This window comes from Pipistrellus hanaki, assembly GCF_964339955.1.
Source record: "Pipistrellus hanaki genome assembly, chromosome: 11".
Classification (NCBI taxonomy): Eukaryota; Metazoa; Chordata; class Mammalia; order Chiroptera; family Vespertilionidae; genus Pipistrellus; species Pipistrellus hanaki.
Window position 1 is genome coordinate 814,149 of NC_140513.1, and position 21,182 is coordinate 835,330.

General features: G+C 69.8%; 2 protein-coding genes across 8 annotated transcripts; both read right to left on the reverse strand.

Moving 5' to 3' along the window:
* Window positions 1–694: 694 nt before the first annotated feature.
* Window positions 695–14,460, reverse strand: SNAPC4 (small nuclear RNA activating complex polypeptide 4). Of its 2 annotated transcripts, none has more exons than XM_084899639.1 (24): window positions 14,372–14,460; window positions 13,677–13,802; window positions 12,972–13,018; window positions 12,266–12,406; window positions 12,063–12,188; window positions 11,536–11,614; window positions 11,221–11,302; window positions 10,551–10,655; window positions 10,411–10,483; window positions 10,008–10,172; window positions 9,597–9,744; window positions 9,094–9,200; window positions 8,890–8,984; window positions 7,833–7,927; window positions 7,450–7,529; window positions 6,815–7,264; window positions 6,071–6,154; window positions 5,247–5,457; window positions 4,857–4,927; window positions 4,501–4,587; window positions 3,772–3,796; window positions 2,023–3,476; window positions 1,429–1,548; window positions 695–899 (listed from the first exon to the last, which is right to left on the reverse strand). In XM_084899639.1, the coding sequence occupies exons 2-23, from the start codon at window positions 13,795–13,797 to the stop codon at window positions 1,432–1,434; spliced, it is 3,963 nt and encodes a 1,320-aa protein (XP_084755765.1). In that variant the 5' UTR covers window positions 13,798–13,802; window positions 14,372–14,460; the 3' UTR covers window positions 695–899; window positions 1,429–1,431. The 2 variants fall into 2 exon arrangements, with proteins under 2 accessions (XP_084755765.1, XP_084755764.1); XM_084899638.1 differs by having other exon boundaries at window positions 695–1,233.
* Window positions 14,461–15,733: 1,273 nt separating this feature from the next.
* On the reverse strand, window positions 15,734–21,180 carry ENTR1 (endosome associated trafficking regulator 1). 6 transcript variants are annotated; one of them, XM_084899667.1, is made up of 10 exons: window positions 20,938–21,180; window positions 20,658–20,807; window positions 20,131–20,199; window positions 19,316–19,431; window positions 18,716–19,117; window positions 18,210–18,283; window positions 17,812–17,933; window positions 17,585–17,647; window positions 17,145–17,284; window positions 15,734–16,690 (listed from the first exon to the last, which is right to left on the reverse strand). In XM_084899667.1, exons 1-10 carry the CDS (start codon window positions 21,005–21,007, stop codon window positions 16,649–16,651), a joined length of 1,248 nt encoding a protein of 415 aa, XP_084755793.1. In that variant the 5' UTR covers window positions 21,008–21,180; the 3' UTR covers window positions 15,734–16,648. The 6 variants fall into 6 exon arrangements, with proteins under 6 accessions (XP_084755793.1, XP_084755792.1, XP_084755794.1 ...); XM_084899666.1 differs by having other exon boundaries at window positions 17,822–17,933; window positions 20,938–21,179; XM_084899668.1 differs by lacking the exon at window positions 17,585–17,647 and having other exon boundaries at window positions 17,822–17,933.
* Between the last annotated feature and the right edge of the window lie 2 nt (window positions 21,181–21,182).

Below are 21,182 nucleotides of genomic sequence, written 5' to 3' on the forward strand. Positions count from 1 at the left end.
GAAAATACCCAGCAACCACTGCGTACTTGGAAAATGTGTTTTTTAAAAATATATTTGTATGGATTTCCGCGAGGAAGGGAGGGAGCGATAGGAACATCAACGATGAGCAAGAATCGCTGATCACTGCCTCCTGCACGGCCCACAGGGACAGCCGGCCACCACCGGGCCCGCCGGCCAGGCTGGAGTGGAATCAACTCGAGAAGCCGGGGCCCAGGGGGTCGGGGACCGGGAACCAGTGGAGTGCAAGCAGCGCCGTCCACGCACCCGAGTGGCGTGGGCCCTGGGGGGTGACGCGTGACGTGTGGCAGGAGCGGGAGCCGGGGCCAGGACACGGGCCAGGAGGTGGTGGCGGCAGGCACGGCGCCCACAGGATGGAGCCGCACCACCAGATCAGGTGCAGGCCGCCCCTGGCCAGGCGGGGCCGGAGCCACGAACTGAACCGTCCTGCAGGGAACGCCGCACGGAGGAAGGAGGCCCGTGGGCCGCTGGGCCGGCGTGTGGTCTGGACGGCAGGGGAAGTGGGTGCCCTGGTCCCTGAGGTGGCACCGAGGGCTGCCCGCCTCTGCTTCCCTGTTCTCGCCCGCAGAGGCCCGGGCAGGCTCTGCCGCCCAGGGCCCAGCCTGCTGCTCCCAGCAGGTGCAGGAGGCCCAGCCCGCCTCACCGCCCCGTATCTGACCCAGGAGCCTCTGGCTGCTTTTTAATGAAAAAATAGAGCCTTTATTAACTCCTTCAACATTCCGTTTGCACACGGGAGCGGCCGAGCCCCTGCCGCCAGCGGTCACTCCTGGCAGCGCCTCCCAGGGACCAGCCTCCCAGGGCCCAGCCACGATCTCCTTCCGCCGGCGGGGCTGGTGGGCCCAGCCCGGGGGGTGTGGCCGCGGGCACGGGGCCGAGCAGTCCTGGAACACAAGGACGACATGGTGGGGGCGCCCGGAGGCACCGCGCCTGGCAAGGGAAGGGCGGGGTCCACGGGGGGGAGGGGGGAGAGGGGAGGGAGGAGGCTCAATGGCTGGCTCCTCCGTGGTGCTCGCTCCCCGGAGCCCGGGCCCCTGCTCCAGGAGCTGCTCCTGCCTCTGTGACGAGGCCCCTGGGGCTGTGGTCTGGACGCGGGGACCCAGCCACAGAAGCCGCAGCCTGCCCTCGGCTCACATTCACAGGGAAGAGGTGGGGCAACCACGGCCACAGCTGGGGAGGGCAAGTGCCTCAGGACAGACGGACAGGGGCAGACGGCTCCTAGGAGAGCCGTCAGGGAGGGAGTCTCCGAGGAGCTGCACTGAGCAGACGGGGGAGGTTGCAGGACGGGGCACCTGCACTCGGGCTGTGGCAGCTGGGCCCCTGCTGACCCCGGACCCCTGCCCCACCCCCCCACCTGCTGAGAGCTCGAGGCAGGCCCCGCCAGGCCACAGCGGCCATGGTGCCCGGACTCACGGCTCACAGCAGCCGCTTCCTCTTCCGGGCGTGCCGGCCACGCCGCGTCCGGAGCACATCCAAGTCATCGAGATCGTCCGGGCCGGAGGGGGCAGCGCCCTGGCCAGGCTCTGGGGCTCCCTGAGGCAAGGGGACAGCAGTGCCCGTCAGCCAGGACGGACGAAACGGGCAGCAGGAGCAGCGAGGGGTGGGCCGAGGGCGCTGTGGACACCCCACCCAACGGGGCGGGGCTCTTCCGCTAACACCTGGGTCCAGCCAGGTGCCCAGCCAGGTGCCCAGGGCTCGTCAGCCCAGAACAGTCCTGGGCCCCTGGGCAAGGCCCCAGGGGGGAGGTGCAGTCCCAGCAGCCCAGGCGGAGGTAGCCCGGGGAGGGGACCAGCCCGGCAGCCACAGGCACCCAGGGAGGCTGCGGGCCAAGGGCTCCCGGGTCAGAGGCTCCTTCCTCCCCACAGCCAGCGGCCCAGGGGGGGCGCCTCTGCACAGTCCGCACGCAGCCATGCCCCTCCACACCAGCCTCCCCGCCCACCACCCCTGGGCAGCCACTCGGGCGGGCGGGGCAGTGTGGGGCGCGGCGCTGTGCCTGAAGCCACCCACCTGTGCCGGGGTCGTGGCCGCGGGCCCTGCCTGGGCACTGCCGCTCGCCTGGCCCGGCTGCCCGCCGCCATCAGAGCGCGCCAGCTCCTCCAGGTCCTCGTCCTCGCTCCCGGAGAAGGGCCTCGTGGCGGACAAGGTGGTGCGGACGCCGGGAGGGGGCAGGGTGGCCAGCAGCGCGGGCAGGGTGAAGGCGGCCAGGAAGCGGGCCTTCAGCAGCAGGTAGGCCGGGCTGTCCCGCAGCTGCTCCCGCACCCGCCGCCGGGCGGCCTGCAGGGCGTCCGCGGTCCGGCCGGGCGCCAGGGCTGCGGCCCGGTGCTCCAAGGTCTCCTTGTGGAGCAGGAGGCCCGCCAGCGCCCGCAGGCTGCCCAGGGCGGGGGGCTGGTAGGGCAGCCTGCTCCCCAGCGGGGGCACACACACCCCCCGCTGCCCCCGGAGCCACTCCTGCACGGCCGGCTGGCTCTCCTGGGAGAGCAGGCTGAGGTCCAGGGCATCCTTCTCAGGCCCGCGCAGGGGCGGGGGCGGCCCCCCGGGGCCCCCTGGTCCAGCTGGGGACAGCAGTGTCCTTCCCGGGCCGGCACCCGGGGGCAGAGGCAGCACTTCTGCTGGGATCTGGGGGGGTGGAGTCGGCCGGAGGGACGTGAAGTCTGCCCTGGAGGCAGGGCCTGGCTCTCCATCCCCATTGGCCGGGCCCTGGCGCACTGGAGTCTCCGTCAATGAGGGCAACAGAGTCACTGCCAGCACTTGGGGGTCAGGGGCCGCGGCTGGCCTGGGGAGGCCCACCACGGCCGGCAACGGCACCTGGAGCAGCCCCGGGGCTGTGAGCACGCTGCTGGCAGGCAGAGGGGTGCTGGCCGCCACGTGGGGCCCACCCGCATGGGCGCCTGGAGCTGGCATCAGCCCGAGGGGCTGGACGAGCGGCTGAGCGGGGCTGGGGGCCGCAGGGAGAAAGGCTGGGGCCTGAGACTGTCCGAGACCGTCCAGCTGGCGGCTCACAGGGACCTGCAAGGCCACCGTGGAGACGGGAGCCAAGGCCAAGGCCTGCAGGGCCAGAGGCCTCGTGTTCGTGGTCGAGGCCCCGGAGCCTGGAGTGCTTGGACCGGCCGCTGCGGGGGCCCCTGGCCCAGCTGGTGCGGACTCAGGGATGCCGGGCCCCGTGGCTGGGGGGCCGTGAGAGGCCAGCGCCAGTGGGGGCTGGAGGATCACGGGCGAGGGGACCAGCAGCTGGGGCGGGAGGACCACGGGGCCCTGGGCGGCCTTGCGGGCCTGGGCCTCCCGCAGCCGCTTCTCTCGCAGCAGCTGGAACACGGTCTTCAGTTTGTGCGGCGGGCGGCCGGGGGCCGGCGGGGGCGCCGGGGAGGCGGCCTGGGGAGGGCAGGCCTGCAGCCCCCTGCGCCCGGCGCCCCGGAGTCTCCTCACCGCAGCGCCTCGGGCTGTCACCTGGTCCAGGAGGTGGCCTGGGAGGAGAGACCACCACGGGGTCCCGGTGCCCGTCCAGACCCGCCTCACCCGCCCGCAGGTCTCCTGCAGCTGCTGGGAGCGGGAGCAGGAGCCCAGGGCTGCTCGCCCCCACATCTGGGACGTCCTTCCTGCCCCAGGCCGGCTGGGGAGGCCTCAGGGCTCACCCGCTGCACCAGGCCCCCCTGCCCCCCAGGGCCGGCTAGGCTCACGCTCCTCAAACAAAACCCTCATCGGTCGTGGCCAGGCAGCTCCCGGGAGACAGAACAGCCAAGAGAAAGGGAGAGGCAGTACCTGGGGCGCTCTGGGCACTCGGCGCCTGGAAAAGAGGGGGAGACTCAGCACGCGGGGAGTCCGGGCTGGACCCCCTTTCCTTCTTTTTCCATTTTCACGTGGCCCCACCCCCTGCTCACCTGACTCCTCTCCCCAACCCGTTGAGCCCCACCAAGACCACGGCTCACTTGCCCGTAGAGGGGAAGAAGCCCCCCCACAGCTGGAGGCTAGGGCCCGGCCGGCCCCTCCCCAGGCCCCTGCCTCCCTCCTGATGCAGCTCCACCCCAGCCCTCGGCAGAGCTCATCTAGGCGGCTGGGCTGGGCTGCAGGAGGGGCAGGCCGGCTGTGGGACAGGAGGACACGGGCCTGCGGCTAGGATGGGGCCATGGCCACACTTGTCCTTGGACCCTTTTGTGGTCTCGTGGCCAGGCTCAGGGCACAACCTTTCCCTGACGGACCCCGTGGCTTGGCCACCTGCACCAGGCGAGCCACCAGCAGGGTGGTGGGTGAGAGTGAAGCTGGGAGCCGGCGGGCCTGTGTGTGGGCCCTGTCTCTCCTCCTGGACGGTGGGGAGTCTTCGGGGCTCCAGGCCCTCCCCGAGCCCAGCCCAGGGGACCCCAGACACCCTTGTCCCTAGAAAACGGTGGCACCCCTTCCTTCCTGCTGGGCCAATGCCATTCCCACCCAGCACTGCCTGGGGGACGAGGGGCGGGGGCAGGAGCCAGGGCCACGCCGCACTCCCCAGCTCACCTGAGCCCCAGCCTGGGGCAGGGCGGGCGGCCGGGTCTTCCTCTCTCGAATGACCTCCATGCAGCCGGCAGTGTCGATGTGGAACAGCTGAGGACACGGGGCACATAGAGCACACACATGTGACACGTGTGGCAGGAGGTCCTGGCCTGCCCTGAGGCTGCCCCACAGCCCAAGGGCCAAGGCACGGAGGGGCAGCGGGGCCTGATCCGAGCCCGGGGGACAGTGTTCCCAGCACAGCCTCCCCTCTGGGACCAGCTGGAGGACATGGCAGGGGCTGGCACTGCTGTCGGGACCCATGGCTTTAGGAAACTGCACCCCCACAGCCAGGAACAACGGGGGCGCTCTGCGGGGCTCACCTGCATGAAGAGGGTGAACACCGGGGTGCTGGCCAGGCGGGCGTCCTGCAGCTGCGCCCCAATGCCGTCGGCTGGGGGACACAGGCACTTGTACAAAGTGGCCCCGGAGCCTGGGTGCCAGGCAGGGAGCGCCGAGGAACCCCAAAGCCAGCCGCCACCCCTCCTGACCAGGGAGGGCAGGGGCCAGGCACTCCGAGTGTGAGTGTCACAGGAGAGACACTCAGACCCCCAGGCTGCTCTGGGCCCACAGGCCATGCCCACAGGCACACGCTCCTGCCGAGGCCTGAATGGCAGCCACTCCCGGCCCTCGGCAGGACCAGAGGCTAAACCCCGCGCCCTCCATGGGTTACCCCCACCCCCCCGCAGGCTCCCGGGGCCCCAGGGCAGTACCTCGTGTGGGTGCCGCAGTGCGCCTCCTGGGAGCACAGGGCACAGTGATGTCGCCCACCCACTGGCTCATGGCCATCAGCAGCTGGCGCCCGAGGCGCTTCTGCTGCAGGGCGTGCCTCCGGTGCTGCCGCCACAGCTGCCCCACGGGGGGCCTGGCCACCACGCCGCCGCCCGGCGTGGTCCCCTGGGCTGAGCGGAACAGGCACGGCCCCTGTGGGGGGAAGGCACCTGAGCGCTGCCCTCACTGCCCTCCAAAGCCCTGCACCCGAGGGGGCGGGCTGTGGTAACATATACACACAGGTGCACGGCGGGGCGGGGCTGGGGTAACGTGCACACACAGGTGCACAGCGGGGCTGGGGTAACGTGCACACACAGGTGCACGGCGGGGCGGGGCTGGGGTAACGTGCACACACAGGTGCACAGCGGGGCTGGGGTAACGTGCACACACAGGTGCATGGCGGGGCGGGCTGTGGTAACGTGTACACACAGGTGCACAGTGGGGCGGGCTGTGGTAACATGCACACACAGGTGCACGGTGGGGCGGGGCTGTGGTAACGTGCACACACAGGTGCACGGTGGGGCGGGGCTGTGGTAACATGCACACACAGGTGCACAGCGGGGCGGGCTGGGGTAACGTGTAAACACAGGTGCACGGCGGGGCGGGGCGGGCTGTAACATGTACACACAGGTGCACGGCGGGGTGGGGCGGGCTGTGGTAACATGCACACACAGGTGCACAGCGGGGCGGGCTGTGGTAATACGTGCACACGCATGCACTCAGCAGGCAGAGGGTGCAGTGGTGGATGAGGTGGGCAGGCCCTTACCCGAGCCCGGCCCCGGTTGGCCATGTTGGTCTTGAGGATGCACCTCAGGGTCTCCAGAGACACCTTCAGCGGCTGTCTCGCGCCCTGACAGACAGAGAGCACGCTAACTCCTCACCCAGACCCCAAGCGGCACCACTTTGGTGAGAAACATGCTCTGAAGCCCGGGCGCCTGGGCAGGCCTCCCCCGAGACAGGCACAGCCAGGCACCCATGGGACTGGGCAGCCATGGGACCGGGCTGTGCCATGGGACCAGGCAGCCATGGGACCGGGCTGTGCCATGGGACCGGGCAGCCATGGAACCGGGCTGTGCCATGGGACTGGGCTGTGCCATGGGACCAGGCAGCCATGGGACCGGGCTATGCCATGGGACCAGGCTATGCCATGGGACCGGGCTGTGCCATGGGACCGGGCTGTGCCATGGGACCGGGCAGCCACGGGACCGGGCAGCCATGGGACCGGGCAGCCACGGGACCAGAGCCCGGGCCGGGAGAAGGCGCCCCTCCTCGCCACTGACGCTTCAGGAAGGGCTCCGGCTGCGTGCCCCGAGCCTCCTGCGTGGCTGTCACAGCAAGGGAGCCGGGCCCAGCTCTGACACCGGGCAGGAGGAAACCTCGTCAGAGCAAGGAGGGGTGCTGCCCACACTTGGGGGCACGGCTGACAAGAGATCTGGCTGGCCCACTGCCCTGAGCACCAGCCTCATGGCAGCACCCAGTCCCCCGAGGCTGGCACCCAGGCCATGCCCACCTTGTCGGCCGGCCCCTCGGAGCTCCTGGGATGAGTGTCGGCGCAGGGCGGGGACCCGATGCTTCCCCAGCTGGCGCTGTGTGTCCCGGAGGGGGCCCGTCCGCCCGCCTCCTCCGCGTCCCTGCTGCCTCCAGGAGCGGCACCGGAGGCCCGGGGCCGGCTGGGGGCGGCGGCTGAGCCTCCTGGGCAGCCCCCGGGCCCCGGTGTGTGGGCGCTCTGCCTGGCGGGGACCCACAGGTCCACGTCCGGCACGGTGTGCTGTGCTGGCGGCCGAGACTGGCCACCTTCCTGGGGGCCCCGGGCTGGCTCCGGCTCCGACTCCGGCTCCGACTCGGAGACTCTGCTGTCCCCGCTGCCGCTGTCCCCGCTGCCGCTGGCCTCGCTGCTGGAGCTCCACCGCACGCTGGGAAGGTGCCGCCGCCGCCGCCGCCGCCTGCCCCGGCTCCGCCTCTTCCGTGGGGAAGGGCTGCGTGAGGCCTCCGCCTCGGCTCCCAGCGAGGGCGCTGCCCCCGGTCCGTCTCCCTGTGCCCGGGCCACAGCCAGAGCCCTCTCCGCCCCCCCCCCCCCCCCCGCCCGGGCAGCCAGCCCGCAGCGCAGGGCGCGGCCCAGACGGGCAGCAGGAGCAGGACCCTCACCCGGACGATGATCTTCCACTTGCTCAGGCACTGGGGGCCTGTCCGGTGGGGCAGCTCCGAGGCAATTTTCTCCCAGCGACCTGCAAGGACGCGCCTGAGGACACGGCCCCTCGGATGCCGCCGTCCTCGGACGGGCTCCTGCTGCCCTTCCCGCTCAGAAGCCTCGCTGCCAGCCAAGCAGCCGGCACGGCCGGGCGGAGCGATTCGCGGGAGACGGCCTTCCCAGGAGAGCAGCTGCTCGAGGGCCCGGGAGTCAGAACCGGCGAGGAGGGCCTCACTTCCCGCCGCTCGCCTCCGCCTCAGTTTCCCCAGGACTGTGGCCTGGTCTGAGTGGAGGCCCTGTGCCCCCTCCTTGTCCGCCCAGGGCGGGAGCCCAGCCTCACCCACGCCGTGCTTCTCTATCAGCTCCAGCAGCTCCTCCTCCTCTTCGGGGCTCCAGCGCCCCTTTTTGACGCTGAAGTGCAGCCTCCGTATGTACCTGGGGCGACAAGAACACGCACGTTGGGGCCAGGATGGCCTGCCCGGACATCGAGTGGCCCACAGACCGGAGCCTGTGCCCGAACCACAGGGAACGGGCTGCCAGAGGGAACGCACGGCTTCCCCATGGCGATGTGTGCAGGCCCGCGGTGTGCCCCGGAGAGCTTCCTGGAGCTCACCAGGCCTCTCCGCGCCGGTGACCCCAGGCGGGGGGCGGGGGGCGGGGGGACGGGGGCGGGGCACTCCCGGGGCAGCCACGGCACAGGCCGGCCGCACCAGGGCACAGCGGCACCAGGCAGATGCCCTCAGAACAGCAGTGTGTGCTGGCCAGGCCGTGGAGACTGGGCTCGGCAGGCAGCAGGGGGAGAGTGTGGGGGCAGCCCCTGCGGAGGGCTGTCTGGCGGGTCCCCGTGGGACCAGGTGTGTCTGAGAAACGAGGACATTGAGTGCACAGCACCTCGCTCACCTGGTCCCCTCCCGGCTCAGGCACGCACGGCACGAGGCACACCCGTCCCCGCTCCTCCCCGTTTCTCAGGCTAACAACGGCTAGCGCCCAGACACTGCCACCTGTCCTCCCATCCTCTGTCCAGGGCACTCTGTGTGCCCTCCCAGACGCCAGGAGCGAAACACGTCCCCGCTGATGCCATGCACATGACGTGTCCCCTTCTGGACACTGGATGGCGCTGCTGTGAGCAGTGTACCAACCAGCGTCTGAGTCTGTGTTCACATCTTCTGGGTGTTGCGGGGGGTTTGGGGCCACGTGGCAGCGGGTGTGCAGGGGGTTTGGGGCCACATGTCAGCGGGCGTGCAGGGGGTTTGGGGCCACGTGGCAGCGGGCGAGCAGGGGCACCTGTGGACCACGTGGCAGCGGGTGTGCAGGGGGTTTGTGGGCCACAAATCCCCAGGCCGCCCGTCTCCTCACCCGCCAGGACCGCCATGCCTGCGCCCGCAGGTCGCCCGCACCTTTCTCGGCACTGGGTGTCACTCCTCCCGGGCACCTCCTCCCGGACTTTACACCAGTCGTGCTCCCCATACTTGGCCACGGCTTGAAGCAGCTTCTGCAGGAAGGACACAGACAGACGGGCCTGTAATCACAACCACCAGCCCGCCAGGGCCGCCACAGCGTCCGGGTGGCCTTCTGAGGAGACGGCCCCGCCCCACACCTACCGTGTCTTCCTCCGGGGTCCAGAGGCCCTTCCTGAGGCGGGGGTCCAGGTTCTTGGTCCACCGATAGATGAGCTGCACCGAGTCCCTCCCCTCCATGTAGTAGACAACTGGGGGCAGAGGGGCCTCTGAGCCTGCCCGCCAGGTCCCCCGCGGAGAAGCAGCCCTCACCACGGAGCAGGGACCGAGACCTGGTGCGCAGGACCCTCCCTCCTCCCTCCACGGAGACCTCCCTCCTCCCTTCAAGGGGGCCTCCATCCTTCCCCTTACCTCCTCCCCCTCCCTCCTCCCTCCTAGGGACCTCCCTCCTCCCCCCTCCCTCCAGGAGACCTCCCTCCTCCCTCCTAGGGGACCTCTATCCTTCCCCTTCCCTCCTCCCCCTCCCTCCTCCCTCCAGGGGTCCTCCCTCCTTCCTCCTCCCTCCAGGAGACCTCCTCCTCCCTCCTCCTTCCTCCCTCCTCCCTCCTCCCCCCTCCCTCGGGCGGGCGGGCGGCGGGCGCGCTCACTGCGGCGGTAGGGGATGTGGTTGCCCACGCGCATCTCCTGCACCAGCTGGGTGAGCATGCGGTCCTCCGCCTCCGTCCATGCCCTGCGCTTCAGGTCCTTGTTGTGCTGCTGGAACTGCTGCAGGCACTGGAAGGCGCTGCGGCGGGTCTGCACGGCCACACCAAGCAGGCGGTTACAGGCTCACGTGTGCACGGGCGTCCGGCACAGCCGGGTGGAGGCACCAACAACCCACAATGCCCCCCACCCACCCCCCGCAGCCGACAGAGCAAGCAGACGTTCTCGGAGAGAAAACACCTCAGGAGAGTCACAGTGACGCTGTGGGGGTGGCACCCAAACCACGCTCTGCGCCTCAGCTCGGTGCCCACGCAGCCCCCTGGGCCCCCACGCCCCCGGGCCTGGGAGGTCCGCACCCCCAGCTCCTCGGCGATCGTCTGCCAATGCAGGTGGCCGTGCTTGGCTGCCACGGCCTTCAGCTGGTCCAGCTCCGGCCGGGTCCACTCCTGCTTGTTGATGCTGGGGTGCTCCCAGTTCTGCCAGAACTTCCGGATCTCCTCCGCGCTGCGGCTGCCTTCGAACTGCAGACGCCACGGAGCGTCAGTGGCAGCGGCCGTGTGGGGCAGCGGCCCCCATCCGGCGCCGGGCAAGTGCAGCCAAACCGCGGACTGGGCTCTAAATGCAGCTACTCCGCCCCCGCCCCCTTCAGCAGAGCTCACACGGGGAGGGCGGGGGGTGAGAGCTGCCCCAGTGCTGGCCACGCACTGGCCACGGCTCCTGCTGGGTCTGGTGGTGGCCGTGGAGCATGCTCCAACTTACGTTGATGTTGGAAATCTTCTCCCAGTCGTGGCTGTCCAGCCTGCTGCCCAGCAGGGCCTCCTCCGGGAGCTGTCTGCAGAAGCGAGGGCTCTGGTCAGGCCAGCCCCTGGCCCCGCCCACGCCGCCCGGCACCCACTCACTGGATGGCGTGGATCTCGCTCTCGGCCTTGCTGCTCTGCTTCTCCAGGACCTGCCGCTCCTCCTCGCTCGTGGCCTTGCTCAGCTTCTGCTGCAGGTACTCGAGCCTGTGGGCCGGCAGAGGGGGGTCACGGGCAGGGCAGCGCTACGAGCCTGGCCGGGTTCGGACCGCTGGCTAGTTCCCCTCCCCAAGCGGCACGGCTCCTGCCGCAGAGAACGCCCGAGGAGAACGCGGCGCCACCCTGGGCTGTCACGTAAGCCGCGGGGTGGTCACCGCGGCCGCCCCACCGCCGGAGCCCTCGCCAGCACCCTGGGGTGGCCGCAGCCCGCACGCACAAGCCGCGCCAGGACAGCTCAGGGAGAAAGCCCGCCTCCCGCAGCCCGAGGGACGTGACCGCCACCACCGGTGACCCTGAGCCACGTCAAGGCGTGAGGCAACAGAGGCTCCCGGGACCCCCTGGCCGGACCACAGGTGCCGTGCCGTGGTCACGTGACGCCCCCCATCAGCACACAGGTAAAGCAGGTCTCGTGAACGGCCCCCACTTTCACAGGGGGAAACCGAGGCCCAGACCAGAGACACTGGCGGAGCCAGCTAGACCGTGGGCTTGGCCTCCCCTCCCCCCCTCCCCGAGGCTGGGGACCCCAGGAGGCCTGGCGCAGGCGGAGACTCACTTCAGGGACTTGGGCTGGAGCAGGCGCTGCAGGCGGTCGCTCACCACCGCCTTCCTGAGCAGGGCCTTCTCCCAGCTCTTCCCTGCGGGAGACACGGCTCAGCGGCGCCGGGGCCTCCCAGGACTGACCCGTTCGCTCCGACTCCCACGTACAGGCAGAGGAAGCCGAGGACAGCCCCCGCCCCCAATCTGGGCCCACTGTGAGGTGTCCCCACAAGGACCCCGCCCAGCGTGGCGCGGCCCAGCGTGGCCCGGCCGTGTCTGGCCAGGAGGGAGTGGGGAGAGGGCGGGGGCGCGGTGCCGAGCGCGGCCTCACACTTAGCCACCAGCAGCTCCTCGAAGGTCTTGATGCCCTGGCCGGCCTTCTCCCGCGTGTCCTCGTTGGCAGGCGGCCCCTGTCCGAGAGCAGGCCGTCAGGTGCGGGCGTCACGACCGGGTGTGCTCCCACGGGGCCCAGTGCGGACTCCAGACCCTTCTCCTCCGCCTCCCCCAGCAGCCAGGCCCCGGAGCAGCTGCCTCCCTGGGCACCGGGCACCACCCGACGGGCAGAGGTGGGCTTAGGGACTGCAGAAGGCGGCGAAGAGGGGAAGGCTGCCACGAACAATGCCGGGCCCCGCACCGCCAGGACCGGGCAGCCCTGCCGAGCTGTTCCACCGCCACGCCTGGAGGCCAGTCCTGGGCTGATCCGCGGAGCAGCGAGCCGGCCCCCTCTCAGGAGGAGGCCCCGACTTTCTGCCCTGGGCCCGGAGGGTGCTAGGACGTGGGAGACCATCACCCTGAAGACACGGGAACTCGGGACAGGCTGTGGGGTGCCCTCCCCACGGAGCCGATGCTGGGACTCACCACTCCGGTGACCTTGTCCTTGAAGTAGGGCTTCAGGAAGTGCCCGATATACAGGTTCATGGGCAGGCTCTTGCCGTCCTTCACCCTGGGGCCTTTGGACCCTGCCAGGTCCCACATGACTTCCTCCTGCGGACACGAGGGGCCCGTGGGAGAACTGCCCGGTCCCCGAGGCCTGGCGGGTGCGCGGTCCGGACCGCCCCTACCTGCTGCTCCCGGTTCTGGGCCAGCAGCTTGCGGACCTCCGACAGCTTCTCCTGGAGCACCAGCTGGTAGACCATGTTCAGCTGCAGGCAGGTCTCCGGGTCCTCCTCGTCGTCGCTGGCTCCATCCCACCTCTCTTCCTCCTGGTCACCACGGAGACCGGCTGAGGAAGCGGGGCCCCTGGCGCCCGCCCTTGGGCGGAGCCCCCGCCCCCTGACAACTCGTTCCCGTCTCTGGGAAGGGGGTGTGAGGAAGGGGTCAGTTCTACTGCGTTTCTGCTAAATGTGGCCCCGGGGACGCCCGTGTGAGGTCCATCACCGGCAGGCAGCGGGAGCGGCAATGCGCGCGGAGCCGGGAGGTGGGAAGGCAGCGCGTCTGCCAGCGGGGCCCACGCGGGGCCTCGGGGGCCTGCCCGCCGGACGGACAGGAGGCCGCGCCGCTCTTGCGGTGAAGAAACAAACAAAAGGCGAGAATTTCCCCAAATCACAGAAAACTCCCGTGGGAGAGCCGACAGTGGCCAGGCTGAGTGAGTCCCTGCCGGAGGCTGTCGTGGGCGCCCCCCTGCACAGACGGGGAGACCGAGGCTGCGGCGCGCCCTCCGTGCCCGGCGTCGGGAGAGCCAGAGGGACACACGCCAGCCCGCTAACGAGTCCCGTGTGGACACAGTGTCACAGGAAGCCCTCCCAGCACCGGCTCAGGGGGAGTTACCGAGCTCGGGGGACCGGCGGAGGCGGAGTCCTCGTGGGTCAGAGAACCTGTGGGGACACAAGCACACTGTGCGGCCGCCGTGGACAGATGGGCTGGCAAGGGGCCCCCACAGGCGCCCACCGCCGGAGTGGCACTGCCCCCCCACCCCGGAGCAGCTGCCGGCGACGAGGGCAGGGCTGGGGACCTCAGGGTGAGACTTGGGCTGCTGGACCTTCCCTCCCCGCCCGCACCCGGAGCTGCGCCATGTTCGCTGGCCAGGAGGCAGGGACTGGAGCGGGCCGGTCAGTGAGGCAGAGACAGAGGCCTCAGCCGAAGCGCCCCGGGCACGCAGGGCCAGGGATACGGGGCCACAGGGAGCAGAGGCCCTGGGTCAGGCGAACAAACTGGGGCTGCAGAAGGCAGGCCTCTGGCAGGAGCCGTGAGGGCACCGGCCCCAGGGCACCCATGGGATAGGGGGCCAGGGGACGGGGTGCTCAGCTGCGGTGGCTGTTCAGACCCGGGACTCTCCCAGTACTGCCTGACGCAGGTGCCCACACGGGTGTGGGGGAGGGGGGCACCCGGGCAGGGCCAGGGGCTGGAGCACAGGGACAGGGAGAGTCTGGTGATGGTGAGAGCAGAGTCCGGTGACGGGGAGGACCGCTGGCCCCGGCAGCACCGCGAGGCCCACAGGAGCCCGGGCAGAGGCGGCGCGTCCCGGGGGCGCACCTGTGTCGGAGTCCGGATCGGACCCAAGGCTGGACTCGGAGGCCTCCTCGTCCAAACCCAACATCCGTTCCAGCGCCTGGATCTCCTGCGAGATTTTCTCCGTCTGGGCGTCCATGTCCATGGGGCCTGCCTCCAAAGGACACGTGCCGACGTCAGAGGCGAGGAGTGGGGACCCCGTTCTGCAGGGCCCGCGGGCTCCGGGGCTGCGGCTGCAGGGGCGGCGGAGCTGGGACCGGCCCCTCCCCCGCCCCGCCTGCAGGGCCCGCGGGCTCCGGGGCTGCAGGGGCGGCGGAGCTGGGACCGGCCCCCTCCCCGGCCCGCCTGCAGGGCCCGCCGCTCCGGGGCCGCGGCAGCACGTGGCGGGGGCGTGGCGGGCACCACAGCACCCAGTGCCCGCCGGTCCCTCCCCACAGCAGCCGCGGGCGCCGGGGCCGGAGCGGGTCCCGGGCCGGGGAGAAGGAGAGCAGGCGGCCGGCCGGCCGGGCCCGGTCCCCGCAGCCGGAGCCCCGCGGGGGCCGCCCGGAGCGGACGCCTGTGGGGACAGGCACCGGCCCGGAGCCGGAGCGGGAGGCGGCGGGGAACCCGCACCGGCGGGGGCGACGCCGAGGGCGCGGCGCAGCCCGAGCGCCGAAAGCAACGGGGTCGGCGCCCCGCCCGCCGGAGGCAGCCGTCGCCGCACAGGGCGCCGGGCTCACCGTTACTCGCTGACACCCGGCGCTCCGCAGCCCGGCCCGGCCCGCACCCGCCGCCGCCGCCACGCTTCCGGCAGCCGCGCGACTCGGACACCGCGGGCCGGAAGTCCCGCCTCCGAGGCCTCGCTCCAGGCGCGCGGGACGCCGGGAGGGGCCCTGGGCGGCGGCGGGCCGGTGCTGCCCCCATGCGGCCGTCTCCGGCACTGCCCGCGTGCGCAGGCCGCCTAGCGGGGCGGGTGGGAGGGATGTGGAGGGGGACCTGGTCCCCAGCCCACAGGGGCTGCGCGGGACCCAGGCGGTACCGCCTGGCTCCGTTCCTCTGTGAGTTGGGCCTAGGGTTCTGGATGAGCCACCAGTGACCAGTGAGGAAACCTGCCAAGTATGGGGTGGCCCAGGCCAGGCTGGGTCTGCACACCTAGAGGTCAGAGGGTGTCAGGCCCAGGGCAGGGCAGGACTGCGTGGGCGGGGCAAGTCTTATTTCCTTTTTAATTAGGAATGCTTCACGGACTTCCGCGTTTTCCTTGGGCAGAGGCCATGCTAATCTTCTCTATATGGGCTAATCTCAGTGTATGTGCTGGGGCAGCTAACACTAGGGTCTTGGGAGAGGAGGGGAGCTGGGCTCCCCGTGAGGCAGCGGATCAGCCTGCGCTAAAGGTGAGCCCTGGAAGGGCAGAGCCTCGAGCGGCTCCTACAGCAGCAGACCTGCCGCCCAGGCAGCCCCTGGCAGCGACCCAGCGGCTGAGGGTCAACAACTTGGTCATGTGACCTGTGTGTTCATGGCTTCTCCTGGGGAACACTTCACAGGATACAGAGGATGGGGTAGGAGAGTCTGTGTTCATCCTGCCCTCTGCACGCAGCACTCTGGGCTGGGGCACCCGGCTAGTGTTCTGCCGTGTATCACCCGCCCCCGTAAAATGCTGTGCCTCTCCTGCGGGGCCCCCAGAGGCAGCCCTGCCTTTGTGGTTTCCCACCGCTGCTGTGTGTAGAGGACACTGCACGTCTGAGCCGGCAGCACCTGCTCTGCACCACCGGCTGGAGCCCGAGGCGGGCAGTGAGCTGAGGGTGGTTCACCCTGACTTCTGGAAGGCTCTTCCCTGCAGCCAAGATCAGAAGGTCTATCAGTTTAATCATCTTTTGAAAATTCAACTACATGATCTCCAAGAAGGCTCCAATTCCAGAACCAACGGGTCCAGCGCCAAGCCTGCAGCTGCTCTTGGCTGGCAGCAGCGGTCCGAGCTCCCGGGGCCGCACAGCGGCGGGCGCAGCCGCAGACCCCCCAGGACGGGGACATGATGCCCCGGGTGCGGGAGGCACGGGTCTCAAGCATGAAGAGCTGACTGAGGCAGGAAAAAGGGCCGAAGCGTGTGCGTTTTAGAATTTATTAAGAAAGCTGTCAATCTGAACAGGAGGGAACATTTATTTTAAAAAATAACATCTGCAGGAAACAGCCACAAGGCACTGAGCGCAGGGCACGCCTCCCCCGTCAGAAGCGCCTGGAACGGCAGCGGGAGACTGTGCTACCAGGCGGCTCTGCGCGTCCTCAGGATTCGACTTCATTACAAAAGGCCGCTTGGATCGTGTATCAAAACCCTCCATCTACATTTTCCAGCCCGAGGCCCCTCCGAGGTACGCTTCGATGGCTTCACAGTGTAGAATCCATGCCAACCTTGGTCCCTACAGGAAAGCAGCATCCAACCACAGGGGGTGCCCACACTCGGGCCGCCAGCCGCAGGGCCGCCCCCGAGGCTGCCGAGCGAAGGCGGAAAGGCACGAGGCCCTGTCCGTGGCAATCGTTTGATTTCGGCTCATTTAGTGTTTTGTTTACTGGTGAAATCAAGGACAATCGATCGAACTTATCTTAGAGTGTTCTGGAACAAGGATGGAAGACTCGCATCACAGAGCGGCTGTCCCCGTGCTCAGCCCTGAGAACCAGCGGTGGCTTTTACAGACGCGTCTTCCAGGGGGTCACGTCTCACGGCAGGGGTTCCCCCGGGAGCAGGGGTTCCCCCGGGAGCAGGGGCTGCAGGGACAGACCTCGGGGACGCTCACGGCTCCACCGCTCCTCCCGCGGAGCTAATAATACTGTTCTCAGTCAGGAAAGGAGCATCTCGCGATAAACAGCTTTACTGGGAAGACTGCGCGTTTAAGGACACAATGGCGTTTCACATCCAGGGAGCGGTGACTGCAGGATGTAAACAGAGCTGCGAGCTAGAAGCTTCTCAAGACTCCTCCTCCCCGACCTCCTTGATCTCAGAGATTCTGTCTATGGACTTAAGGATCTCAGCAACAAGGTTCAGCGTTTCGGCTCCGGAAACGAGCTGCCTGCAAGGAGAACACCGGCATCAGGGGCTGCGGCCACACTCGGCAGCAGAACGCGAGGGACCCAGCCGACGGCGGAGACCAGCGCAGGTCCCCGAGGCGGAGGCTCTCCCCCAAGAGCATCAGGCGCCACCCACTGGAGCACCCGCGCTGTCACCCGGCTGCCAGCAGCTCAGCCAGTGGGAGGAGGGTGAGGACTGTTAGAGACCCGCTGCTGTCTCCTAGGAGCTCTCGGAGCAATTCGGGGGGAGGGGAGACACGGGACGGGATTCGCCTTAACGCCCACGCCTCTCACATGGAACAGCCATCACCACGCAGGACGGTGGAGCCTGCTGGCGCGCACACCCTGTGACCTGGGTCCACGGGCCGGCAAGCACACCCCATCCGAGCCCCGAGCAGCACTGTGCGCGGTGGGCGTGCTCGGTCTGAGGTGGCAGAGCCCCGCCCCCGCGCTCACTTGATGGAGGTGTGCGCGTTGCTCATGACCATGCGCAGGTTCTGCAGGGCCACGTCCGTGTTCTGCTTCACCACCGTCAGGCTGGCGCCCTGGCCCGAGCGCAGAGCCTCGTTCTCTCTCCGGAAGCTGGAGACCTGCGCCTGGGCGGGGCGGCGGGAGGTTTACGGTGAACCGGGAGCAGCCCCGCTGTCCGCCAAACGCGACAGGCACCTCGGGAGGGGGCCCGGCCCCACAGGCCCTTCCTCCTGCTCCCACGTGCCCTGCTCCGTCTGTCCTGGCACCGGCCCAGGGAGCAGGGTGGGCGGGAAGACCGAGCCGCGGCCTCCATCTGCACGGGGGAGTCTGCCCCGTCCGTGGGGAGGGAAGAGCCCACCAGAGGCTCTTTGGTGAATTCTCTGGAGTCGCTCGAACCCACAGAAGGACGCCGGGCCCCCGGTTACCTGGAGCAAGCTTATGTCTTGTTTCAGTTTCATGACGTGACCCTCCGCCTTCACCGCCCGTTTCTGTCACCAGGAGACAAGCAGCGCCTCAGCGGCAGGCGGAGGGCACCGGCCTCGCCCGGCGCTCCGCCCGACGCCTCGCAGCCCCGCGGGGACCTCAGATGCCCGCCCCGCTCCCTGCGGCTGCGGTGACCAATGACACGCCGCCGCCGCACAGGCCTGCCCACCCGTGCGTACGGTCATCAGCTCCAGGTTCTGCTCCACCTGCTGGACCACCGACTCCAGGTCATGGTAGTCACTCTCCTCCTTGATCATTTTGGCTTCCAGCTTCCGCTCCAGCGTCCTCACCCTGTCAGAGAGCACCGCGTGGCCACTCGGCAATGGCACCCGTGCCCGCTGTTCGGAACGAGCCGTGTCAGCGAGGTGCAGGGCGCTGACACCCTCAGCGGGTCAGAGTGAGCACCAGCCACGGGCCCTCAGGGGTCCGACAGTCTGCCGCCTCACCAGGACGTTTGAAATACACGGACACAGCAGGGAAACGTGTGCCGCCAAGGCCCGACAGAACAGAACCCAGCCCCTCGCGGCTCCCGTCCACCACCTGGCCCGGCCCTAACCGAAGGCTTACATCTCGGTTTGCGTCTCCGAGAAGCTCTGCACCTCCGTCAGCTTCCTCCTGAGCTTCGAGTTCTCGTCCTTCAGCTGCGGAGAGAGGAAATCCCGTGAGGCCCTCGGCGTGTCTCCCTCACGGCGCGCACGCTGCGGTGTGGCCCGGGGACTGCTCGGCCATCAGGAATGCCCTGGAGCCGACTCCAGACACTGGCAGAGAAAGGGCACCACCAGGGCCGAGGTCAGACTCCTGCGCTACTCACACAGCCGGCTTTTAGGCTGTTTTAAAGTCCCTAAGACTTTCCTCGACTCAGAACACTTGGCAAGACGCTCAAGCCGACCCCTGTGGGCAGCCCCGAAGATCCCAGCTCCGCTCGGTCCCGTCCTGTCAGCCGCACCCCGCCGTCCCTGGGCACCGGCAGCGCGCTCCCTGGAGACGCCGGTACTGCACCAGGCTGTCTTGTCCTGGAGCCAGGATCCGGGCCAGACACGGCAGCTCCCGGGCCGGCCCGCAGCCTCACTTACTGCTTCGTAGCTCATCTGCAGCGTCCGAAGGTGCCTATCGCCCAGGCACTCTCCGTGGCCGGCGAAGTCTGCCCCGGGACTCGCCGCGGGGGAGAGGCGGGAGTCGGAGTCGCTCAGCGTCCACGGGGGCAGGGACTCGGGCCCGGCCAGCTCCGAGGGGCTGGAGAAGAAGGAGATGTACGTGCTGCTGGGCGACGCGCTGGCCGGGCCCCTCGCGTGGGTCTGCTCCATGGCGGACGGCAGGTAGGCGCCATGCCAGCCGTCCTCGTCCTCGTCCTCGTCCAGGAGGTCGCCAGCCCCCGTCGGGTCCTCGAAGAACGGCTGCTGGAACTCCAGGCCGAAGCCCATGGCCTGGGAGGGCGGAGAGCCGCAGTCCAGGCCCAGCGAGTGCCTCGTGGCTTCCTGAGGGGCAGGCGGGGGGCCTCAGCCAGGAGCGGGCGCAGGCCCTCCCGCCGTCCACAGGCGCTCGGGGGGGCGGGGGGGAGGGGACGACATCGTCCAGCCAGGAAGGTGCCCCGCCTCCCTCCCCCCGCCGCACGGCCTCTCCCAGCAGCGCCGATCGGAGCCGGCCCGCGCTGCCGGGAAGGCGGGAGGCGGTACCTGTGTGTGGAGCCTGCTGCTGGCCGCGTCCTCCTTCAGCAGGCTGAGGTTCTTGGTTTTCAGGAACTCTTTAAAGGAGAATGGGTTTGCCTCCTCCAGGTCCACAAGCTTCTCATCTGAAACAGGACAAACCCTCCACGTGAAGTCCCCCGAGGTTGTCCGAGGGACCCCGTTCCCTTCTCTTCCGGGACACACGCCCCTGAAGTGGAGAAGCCACTCGAGTCGCTGCCCCAGAGCTCAGCGCCGGCCGAAGACACGGCTCTGCTTCCTCTCCACCCCACCCCACCCCACCCGTGTTCGCACACCTCTGGCGCAGTGACCGCGTGGGCAAGCTGTGCCCGCATTCCCACGGGGCTGTCCCAGCTCCAAAGGCCACCCTCCTCCGCCAAGCTGGGAATTCCCGCCCCCCTTCGCCCTTCCCCGACTCACCCACCCCTTTTCCTTCTCCTCTCCCTGCTTCTCCCTGTCCCACCACCTGGCCAGCCACACCGTGGCCCTTTCAGTCCACCCACCACCCAAGCCCCGGTGCCACCCTGTGTGGCGCTGGCACCCTGATTCCAGCCCCGGGGCCTCTCAGGCTCACAGGGGTGACTCCCACCTGCCTGCCATCCCTCAGGCCTCCGGTGGTACCCTGCTTCCTTCTACCCCTGGGCCAGGATTCAACGCGGGGGTGCCACCCTGCCTGCTGTGGCCGCTACCGGTGCACTAGGCAGGCCGGGGCTGCTGCCTGGACAGCCCTGCCCCTGGCATGGGCCTGGGCCTCCAGAATCTCTCTCGGGCAGAGAGAGGAAGGAGGGATTACCGAAGTACTCTACCTCCAAAGTGTATCTGCTGGGCTCCTGGTGGGCCTGGCTTAGTGCCCTTCCCCTTTCCGTAGATAAAATCTGCAGAGACACCCCGTCACCCTCTGGTCACAGGGACCCGAGGCGACCCCGCGTCCCCACACGGCCTCAGCGTGGCGCTCCTCACCCGGGGGAACCTGCCCGGGGAGCTGGGAAAGCTCCCCGAGGTCCTGGTGCAGGGGGTGCACATGCCCTCCTGCCTGCGCCCCGCCCCAAGGCCCCGCGTGCCCCCTCTCCGCCCCTGTGACCGCCCGCACGCCGCAGGCGGGGCAGCTGCGGGGGACAATGGGGTGAACGAGTGCCGCCCTCCTCCCCCGGCTCCCGCACTTGCCATCCTACATCGGAACTGTCTGTTTTTTGGGGGGAGGGTCTCCCCAAGACCAGACTGTGAGCTCCCAGCGGCAGGACTCTCCACCTTCGCCTCCCCGGTGCTCACCGCTGGGCCCGGGGTGAGTGCGGGCTCCGCGGGGCCGCCCCCAGCCTGGCGGGCCGTCTCTCACCTGTGTCTCCCACGGAGGCGAGCACCGGGCTGGGCACATAGCACATAAACGTCGGCCGAAAGCCGAAGAGGCGGGGGTCCGGGTCCCCGCCGCGGGGGCGCTCACAGTCTAGCTGGGGGAGCCCGGCCCGGCGCTCGGAGAACGCCGCCGCTGCAACAACAATGAGAGCGACGTGGCCGCGCCGCGCCCGCTCCCGGGACCGGGACCTTGGCGGGGCCGGAGCCCGGGGTCCGCCCGGCCGCCCTCCCCGCCCGCCGGCCGCCGGCCGCCCGCCGCTCACCGTCCGGAATGACGAGGCTGCGGGCCCGGGACAGCGGGGAGAGGCCCGGGCGGCGCGCATAGCCCGACATGGCCGCGGGCCCGGGGGCGCCGGCCCTCCCTAGCCCGGCAGCGGCGGCTCCATGGCTCCGGCTCCGCCCAGGCCGCGGCGCGAGTCCCCCGCCCCCGTCGCCCGCCGCTCGGCCGCCGCTCCCAGCCTCTCGCCGCGGCTTCCGCTCCGCGCACCGGAAGCGGGCGCCCGAACGG